We start from the raw sequence: 10,416 nt of genomic DNA on the forward strand, positions 1-10,416 counted from the left end.
CTCACTTTACTGCGAAATCGGGCCAATATTTTTTATAATAGAAATGATATTAGAAAAAAATTGAGTCGGGCCTAAAAAATATAAAAGTCGGAAGAAGGGTTATAAAAAAAATTTTAACCAAATTTTATCAATTATGCCCGGACACTAAAAATTGATTTTTATTTAAGATATTCGCGCCAATGCAATCAAACCTGGAATGTGCCTGCAGGACTTTGATAATTATATAACAAGATTCAAAGATAGTTAAATCGAACTCTGCAAGATGCCAATTTTTCCAAACAAAAGCAAAATAAATATCTTTCTTTCTTTAAGCACTTTGCAAAATTAGCTATAAAAAAAAATTCATCAAAAGTAAAATAAGTAATAGGTTTTAAGCATGGGCTTTTAATAATTTTTTTAAAATTTTGATAAAATTGTTAATCTGTTCTTACTGAAGTTAGCGAGCTACAATTTTATTCCGGCAACTATTTTAAAAGGGGCTGCAACTCTTATGTTCCAGACTACATCGAGACTTTATTAACACGTGTCTAATCAATTATAAAGGTTAACCCTGGGTATATAGAAATATTGATAATCATGCACCCCTTCTATTTTAGCCACTTGTCACTTTTTTTTTATAAATTATGATTTTATCACTTTAAATAATTATATTTAAAATGATAGATTTCTTTTGCAATACTGAAAGATCTTTTAAATAAATCGGGGGGGGGGGGGCTGGAAGGGTAAAAATATATTCGATGAACCTGGTGCTAAGTTTAATTCATAATTTCCGGAATCGCTATAAATAACAGTTAGCGTTCCTGGTTTATATAACCATTTTTATAAATATAATAAGGAGGGGGGGGGGGGGGGTTAATTTAAAAAATGGCTAAATCTAAATTAAACAAATAATACATTATTTAATTTTAATAGGTAATATTTAGAGAAAATGAAATAACTGTAAAACAAATACTTTTCTTTCAAAAGCAAAGTTTTAAGAGTCGTATATTTTTTACTTTGAGAAGGGTCAAAGTTTAAAAAATATATTTTTATAGATTCTTAAGGTTGTAACTAAGGAGGAGGCCATGCCCCCCCCATCCTCCTCTTGCAATATATTTCTGGTCTATCCAAACAAAAATTTGCGAGATGATAATTTGCTTTTTTTTCATCATCAAAAGGAAGAACAAATATTTTTTTGAGGCGGGGCCAGAAGCCCGAGAGTCTACACAGCATAAAGCAATTTCTTTTGTTGTTAAGTAAAACGTATTTTTTTCCCACTTTTCGATCAAACACAAATTAAAATAATTAACTTCTAATCAACGCTGTGCGAAACTAGAAATTTTACCCTGAGTGCTCCGGTCATGGTCCTTTTGTTATCTTTTTCTCGTGTGCTAATATTACTAGGTTCGATATTTTTTTAAATGAGATTGGTGAATAAATAGCTTGGAATATGAACTACTACTAGGTATGATGTATGAAATTTAATAGTAAAATATAAATCATTTGTAATTAATGACTAAAATGGGTATTAAACTATGAGCATAATTGATGTAATATTTACAGTGTAGTTAAAAGCGTGCTAGAAAAATTTAGCTTCACCTAAAACTCCCGAAAGTTAATTGATCATTATCAAAACGTGTGAAATTGATAATATATATTTTTTAAATCAAATGTTAAATTTTTATAAACTAAAATAAAAGTATAAGCTTTTACGAAATAAATCAAGCGATATAGATGGGAGATATTTTATTATCATTTTATCCAAAATTCAACGGAAACCAATGATAATCTTCACCATAAATGGGTTTTCACGAAATATAAGTAAGGTTACACAATAGAAATATCAAAATATATATTATTATATAGTAATATAAAACAATTATTATTATGATTTTGGTAAATAAATTAGAACGATTTAAAATGAGGGAGGGGATCATCGTTCGGGGAATTCTTTCATTATAAAAAAATGGATTGAAAAAAAAAAATAAAACTGTTTTATGTGGAAAATAAAAAATTATATTTTAAAATAATCCAATTTCATCATCGATTCAAATGAGGAAGGGAGAGTGGATATGAGAGTATTTGGTAATTATCTAAATTGTATCGACTATATATTTAGTTCAGAATATTATTTTTTTTTATTAGAACCGTGCATCGACCTATTATTTCATGGTACGATCCGTTTATTTTCGAAGATCCGAGACTTACCGGTTATGAACCAACATTTCTGTAAACAGATCCAAGGCAATGTTCTGTCCGATTGCCAAGATAAGTGTCGACTTTTCCCAAGTAACGGCCCGATGAAAAATTTTAAAATCAATGTCTGGCTTTACCAAGTCTTAAACGTTTAGGGGATAGGTCTGAAATAACCCCGAATATTCAATAAAAAAAATTCTGTTAATTTTGAGCCGGAAGATGCTTTATTTATTTTTAAGCCCGAACCCGGCCCAGATTTGTATCTTAGGCTCAACTCGGCTCGATTTTTATAAAGTTGTTTAAATGAAATTTAAAAATTTTCTTATAATTCTTGTCCTCCCTAGTTCCGACTTATAAAAATATTTTTGGGACCGACTTGGGGTTTGGCTTGCGGGCCTCTAATATTAATATAACGGGAAAAAAATTTATAAAGTAAAAAAAATTTAATAAAAAAAAATCATTATATCGATTTCGATATTTTAATATAAATATTTACATTTTATATAATGGTTTTTTCAACCCCCAAATTTGTAATAAAAAAAATTATATAATAAATTAATCATATTTTTTTTAAAAAAATCATTTTCAATATCAGAAAATATTAAATGTCATGTTCCCTTTCTTTCCATTCCTGATTTCTTTCTTTTTTTTCGCTTTATTTCTTTTTTCTGTGATGAATTAAAAATGGAAAAAAAATTTGACATTATTTATGGCTTAAATATTGGTATTTCAGAGGCAAAATGATGTATTTGTTAAAAAAATATTAGCTAATATTGAATATAATCTATTATTATATGAATTATTCATGAAATCGCCTCTTCTACAATGCTTTTTTTTTGCAAAAATTTATTTATTTTTTCTATTTTATTCATTTATTATGTGAGGCTATTATTAAAATCAACATTTGGACTTTTTTGGTATTAGCCAATTATTTATATAAATATTGTACGGTAATGTAAAATAAGAAAATTAACCTCCGGCCAATATTTTTTTTAACTAACTAGAAGAGGAGGCAATATTAGAAAATTTAAATTGTATCTAATTAAAAAACACGTGATGTGTTTCTCGTGTTTACTTATACCGGTCCTAAAAAATAGGTTTCTCTATATTTTGTTCGCGTATACTCTTTTATCCTTGTTTCTATTGTAAAGGTACATCTTGCAGAGTTTGTAATCGAAACAAAACAGATCTTTAAAATTTATAGGAACCGATATTTAAATTTTCTAGGGACTCGAACCGGATGCGGGCGTAAACCGTATAATCAAAGGCTGAAGGAGTTTAAACGCATTAGTGATAAAGACTTAAGAGCAAATCACGAAAAAAAGTATTCAAGAAATAGAGGTCGATGTTCAATCGTTCCTCGGTATATGAATTATTATGATCGGTTTGTAGGGTTTCATAAATTTAGCAGCCCCTTTACCCTTTATGTACAATATATGTTATTTATATAAGAGAGGTTTGAGATATTAAAACAAAAAGTTGTGGCCAAAATCACATTTTGATATTGGAAGTGGCTTAGGCAGCCGCTGCATCGAAAAGATGTGTAAGCGGCGAATTAATTCGTTGGATAGGAGAGGTAGAAATTTCTTTTATATTTTTCTTAAATGTATTTCAAAAAAGTAAAACTCGATAACAAGAGGCTCTGCAATCATTTTTGGTGCATAAATGCCGAAAATACCTTATAAGCCCACAAACTTTTAATCATTTTTTTTTAAAAAAAGATAATAAATATTTAATGCTCTCTCCAAGGTCGCAACGATTTCGTTGCCATTGATGTGGAATTAAAATATCAGAGGTTAAAAGAAAACAATCTTGCCGGACATTTTATAATAACCCAGGAGAGAAAATAGAAGAAGGATCGCAAAATTAAACGGAAGAGGGAGAAGAATTGTTGATTCTTATCTTGTCTGATATGCGAAAGGAGAGCATTCGATATAATGGAAAGGCTTCAAATTTATATGTTTCCTTCTATTGTGGGTGGTCCACAAACTCTGACTTCTTAATTAAGTTATCCCTCCTAGAATTGGAACTCATAAGTTGATGGTCGGTCCTTTGTTATTCGTAGTCGATCCATATAAAGATGCAAAAAACGTTCTCGACTTGTTGAATCTTTCCTAATTTTTTTAAAAAATTATCTGAACCGGAACAGGTTACAAAGTCTGAGAATTATTTACAAAGATTTATATCTTTAAATGGAGACAATGTAAAATAAAAAATTTCCAAAGATCAATAATATAAATACCCCTATTTTGATAAAGGGTAAAAACATAATTTAATATTGGAGTCCTCGGGAATTATGAGTAACTTTTGGTTAATTATTTTTTAAAATAAATCTCGAATTTTTTTACCAATTTTTTAATTTTCGATGTAGCCATGAAAACTAGCACAAAAATGACGAAAAAAACTAAGGGTGTACCGATACCACCTTTTGGAGGCCGATCCGATCCGATATTCCCGGTATTAAATTGATATCGGCTGATTACCGACCGATATCATTTTAATTTTGTATCTTGTAAAGATACCAATGGTTTTAATTTTTAATATACTTTTTATTAGTATAACATATATAATTTAATTTAACTATACCATAACATATGTCATTTAAATATATTATAATGATCAGTTATAGTTTATATTCAATTCAATTGCAATTCTGGATATAAATAGTTATATTGATAAATCACTTATTTATTATATAATAAGTAATAACATTAATCTATTTACATAATATAATAAGTAATAACATTAATCTATTTACATAATATAATAAGTAAACAAATATATTATGAAATTTGAAATAAATATTTAAATAAAAATTTAAAATTAATATATCGAAGATTTCTATTTAGAAATACCAAAATTTCCATTTATCAGAGGTCAGTCTGCGGAGATAGGGACTGTCAATTTCACTAAAAACAGATTCTGAAGATTATTGCACACTTTTATAAACAGAGTGCGCAAAAAAATAACAATATGGCAGAATGTTTATTAATTAATTATCATTATTAAAAAATTAAACATAAAAATGAATTTCGATTTTATTTATAAAAATAAATGGTTTTTTAGATATAACTTTTTTAAAAAAATTTTTTAATATTTTATTTTAGTCAAAAACGCCATTTTTTATCGGATCGGATTGGAAAATTTTATAATATTTGCCGATAACCAATATTTTAAAATAGGCAAAATATTGGCCCGATCCGATCCTATAAAAAATATCGGTACATCCCTAAAAAAACTATCAATATAGATGTCAGGCTAGAAGAATTCCATTGCTCCAAACCATAATATTAGATTTATGCCACCGGGTCTCATGTTACTATTCGATAATCGAGTTAGAAGGTATAAAAAAAAGAAAATAATGACCATGGCTCTCGATGATATTCTTATGGAGCTTATATAATATAGACGTAGTGATGTAATATTCTTAGAGTAAAATATAAGGCGATTAGAAATATTTTTATTATTATGAAAATAACCCGAAATTGTTGGAATAGTTGTAATTATAGAGATGGCTTAATTTGCAATGGATATTCGAGAAAGTGTGTATATTAAGCTAGAATGGTCAACAGAGAGTATTGAAGTAGAAAATGGGTCGTTTATATTCATTTCAAATCAAAACTTTGTGATAATATAAATTTATTTAGGTAATTTATTATATAACTCCATTATTTTATTTTGGCAGAATGATAATTAATTTTTTTTACTGAGGAATTTATATTATTGTTGTATTGTTATTATAAGGTTTAATGCGGAAATAGATTTTTCAAAAAATCTTTTTGCAAATCCTTATTAGCAAATTTTTTTTATTAAAAAGGTAAACTTGCAAATATCTAAAAATTTCTCCAGGGGTTTTATATTAATTTTTATAGGAATGTCAAATTCATAACTCAAAAACTGCCTTATTAAATGGATATTATATATTATATAGAAAACCTGTCTAATTTGGACACAGTTGGGACTTTTTGCCCAATTTGACAGTTACCAAATTTATCAAAGCAATAGTAATTAATAAAATTTTGATTAAATTAGGGTGTTGCGCGAATTATCAAGAAATTAGAAAAGTCTTACTGTACATATGTATGAAATTTTGAAATATGTACATCACAGTTATATTATATTAACAGTTGAATTTGAACTGAAGAAAAATAAATTATCACGGCGTTCTTTTATATGACTAGAATATTTTGGAATCTAGTTAAGCAACAATCAATAATAATATCATAGTCTTTTCTTCAAAAAATGAGATTCAAAGATTATATAGAATTGCTAAATAAAATTAAAAGGATACTACTAAATCGGAATGTCTAAATCCAAAATATTGACTTTTTAGTATAGATAAATGCTAATTAAATAAAACCAAAATCTTAAAAAGATTAATAAGCTAAACACATTAATATTTCATTAAAATATACAAAATTATACATATTTAAATTTCATATTGGTAATAAATTATTCATAAAATGTGTAATTTAGGACGAAAAAATATACAGTATTTATCTGTATTTATTATATTTAAAATATGATTGAAAAAAAGATATTATGAATATAAAAGAGTTGAATACCATAAACATTCGGGGAATAAATCTAATATCTTTCTCTAGAGAATTTATATTTCTCCCCCCTCAGTTATATATTTAATAATAATATTATATATAATATACATTAGAATAAACAGCATCAACGTTTTATATATATTTACACTGTAATTTCCTTAACCCTCTTTCCCTACCCCCCCCCTTTCCCTCATATCCTCATTTGTTTTATTACTGTGGTATTTGGGGTAAAAAACCACAATTTTTGGATAAAAAATAAACCAAAAAAAACAAAGGTTGGTTTTTTGTTTTTTAAAAATATATCATTATATATGGAAAATATACTACCAATATTTTGTTGCAAATTTTCCATTATCACTATCACAATCATTTTTTAATGTGCCCACATAATTTAATTGTATTATTTTAAAAAAAGTTAACTTTTATTTTTTTATGATATAAAAATTTAATTCAAAATGTTTTCTTTTTTCCCCACTGTTTTATGTTATTATCAGGGTTGGCAAGTCAGTCAATTGACCGAAGGAGTATATAACCTGATCAAATATGTTCAAATACTTTTGGTGAATAGATATATTGATTTAATTAACTATGTATTTAAAGTATGTTAATCATCTAATTAGGTTACAATTTATTTATAAATATATATGTATCATCAAGGCATTGATTTAGTTATAATTTTATAATAAAATATAATATTTTCATATTAAAATTAGAATTAGATTTAAAAATAAAAATAAAAAAATTTCCCATTAATAATTTGATTGGATCTCAAATAAATATAATATTTTTGCTAAAGCATGGTTTAAGAAAATTACTATGCCAATTTATATTACATTATGTAAAATTATCCAGGAAAGATCGTCAATAAAATTTAAGGCGCAAATATATAATGAATCTCTGAAAGCAGCGGTTGAAGAAGTGGATTATTTATTAGAAAGAAATTGCTAATGAAGAAATATTTTGTACAATAAGATCAAGATTTTCAAATAATTCTTTAACATTTTGCTATCTTATTGTTGTAAATGCAAAGAAATAAATGTACTTTACTACATGTAAAAAATGAGATGCATAATTTGGAAAACACATAATTCAATCATTAATTTTTCTGCCTAAAGAAAAATATTAAAGATATTTTTGAAAAGAAAAATCAATTCAAATATATGTCCTCACACAGCTGATTATTTATTGGATCCCCATTATAAGGAGAGCATTTTACTATTAGTGAATTTGATAAAGCATATGATATAATATAGCTTTGATAATCAAGATATTTTAAGTGATATCATCTTTGCCCACCTTGAACATTAAGACAAGTGTCTATATTACTAACAAGTTATAATTCTTTTTCAAAAAGAAATTAGTCAGTTTTGGGTAATATTCATATGAAGAAACAAAATTGATTGAGGATCTTGACCAGAAAACTAGTAATAGTATAACACAACCTAAAATTGATTAAAAATATTAAAGAAAATTAAATCAGAACAAGATCTGCTATGGTGAATGAAACATTCATTATGAATTTAAAAATACAATTTAATATTACGTAGATCAATTTTTACTATTATATATAAAATAAAGTTAATATAGTCTTAAAAAACATTTATTTGAATTTGACTTGTCAAATATTAGCCAAATGACTGATTTATATTTGACTGGTCAATGCACAACCCTGATTTTTACATTTATAAAAAGACTTGATAAATAGTGTTCTAAATAAACATTCCAATAAAACTTTGTGTACCCTAATTTCCCAAAAACGACTAATGAAACCTGATAAAAAAAATTATGAGCATATAACTCATTATCATTAATTGCTTATAAAATCTTACAAATAACAAGGTGATGATGTAATATTATTGATTTATAATAGTGCATTTCCATTTATTAATGAATAATGTTCATATCATAAAGCTTTGAACAAAATCAATCTTAAATAATCTATTTCTTCTGTTATTTGCAGTAATTTAAAGTAAGAATACACTTAACTTTTAAGCAGATAAAAACATAGTAAATATGTAGATAAATGGTAAATAAGTAGTCAAAACAAATATACTTAATATTATATTTATTATCATCAAATTTCATCATGTTGATATATAACAAATATAATTTTTTTAAATTTATATATTTAAAGAAATAAATATTGCTTTAAATGCTTTGTATTTGTATATTTTATAAATAAAAAGGAATAAAAATTTTACTTAGGATGATATAATATTGTTTGATTTTTATCTATTTTGATGATTGGTTTTGAGTTTAGATCACATTCTAATATATATTTAATAATAAAATAGTTATTAACTTGAATCTTTTCTAATAGATTTCTAAGTTATTAATATCGTTTTTTCTAGGAGATAATAAAATATAATCTAAATACCTCTTTTACTGAATGGTCTTATACGTATCGCGACATTAACTTTATTTGCCATACTATATAAAATATAAAATTACATTTTCCCATGAAAATATTTTTTAAATATATGAACGAATGATATTTTAATAATCATATGTTTAAAAAAGGTAATTAAGACTAGTCTATATCCTAACCGAAGGAAAATTAGCACCAATGCAAATATATAAAATTTGATAAACAACTTAGTGACCATGATTTATCATGTATATTCGATATCGATAAATTATCACAAGTTATTTATATTTGTTTTTAATAAAAAGAATCCCTCATGGGTCAAGAATTATGCTCAAGGAGTGGCAGCTCCTGGATGGCCAAATTTATTTTCCATATCTTGGTTATTATACTATTATTAATTAATAAATGAAAGAAAGAAAGAAAGAAAGAAAATTGTGAATGTATGAGATATTTTTTTAATCAATTAAATTAAAAACCTTCCCCTCATTCCCTTATTGAAGAATACATTATTTTTGTATGTTTTTTGGCATAAATAGGAGTTTGTTTTGTTGACAGTATGTTTAACCTTTTTAAATTACATTTATAAATATAGCAGAAAAATATCCAGAATTAAGATTTATTCGAAAAATAATGGCTATGATCGTATACAATATATAGTTTTGTCAATATTTAGTAATAATGTATTTTATATCTATAATAGAAGTATTAAATAAATTTTTACATTAATATATTTTGCCCAATTTTATCTAAAAATATTATTAATACCCTCCCCTCCACAATAAATTTACCCCATCCCTGAAATACCTCCATATTCTACTCCCCCCCCCCCCAGATACCTACCCTCCTTCAAAAAATTTAGTGGAAAAATGTTCCTACTCTTATTCACTCCCACGTAAATACTAGGTATGAGGCTTCTGGAATATGTGAATAGGCCCAGAATGAGCTAACAGGACAAGATATCCAGGTGCCGAAAGGCGATTTAAAGCCACCAAATTTTAATCCTTGTGGAGGATAAAGTTTACTTTAAATCAATTAATTTTATTCGCTTTCACTAATTTACTTGACAACTCATATCAGTTAATATTTGTAACAAAATTAACCTAAATTAAAGAGATAGTCATTGGAAAAAATGACCATATTTGGCAAAAACTTAGTTATTCTTCCTTTCTAATGAAAAATCTAGTATAAAATATAATTCATTTTGTACTAGGCTCATAATGGTAAAGTTGCATTTTCTTATATCTGAAACCAAAAAACACCATGGATTGTTTAATTATTTTATGATTTTTTGAAAAAATAAAGTTTAACATGTCAAAT

At 25.9% G+C, this 10,416-nt stretch overlaps 1 protein-coding gene across 1 annotated transcript in view; it reads right to left on the bottom strand.

Moving 5' to 3' along the window:
* LOC135924408 (kinesin-like protein KIF13A) overlaps nt 1-9,208 on the bottom strand; it is a 58,703-nt gene extending 49,495 nt beyond the window's left edge. The window contains exons 1-2 of the mRNA XM_065459465.1: nt 9,109-9,208; nt 8,933-8,999 (exon numbers count right to left, since the gene is read on the bottom strand). Coding sequence (XP_065315537.1) covers nt 8,933-8,999; nt 9,109-9,160 — 119 coding nt within the window. The 5' untranslated portion in view covers nt 9,161-9,208. The remainder of the gene's footprint in view (nt 1-8,932; nt 9,000-9,108) is intronic.
* Between the last annotated feature and the right edge of the window lie 1,208 nt (nt 9,209-10,416).

Source organism: Gordionus sp. m RMFG-2023, chromosome 2, assembly GCF_954871325.1.
Source record: "Gordionus sp. m RMFG-2023 chromosome 2, tfGorSpeb1-WG-v2, whole genome shotgun sequence".
Lineage (NCBI taxonomy): Eukaryota > Metazoa > Nematomorpha > Gordioida > Chordodea > Parachordodidae > Gordionus > Gordionus sp. m RMFG-2023.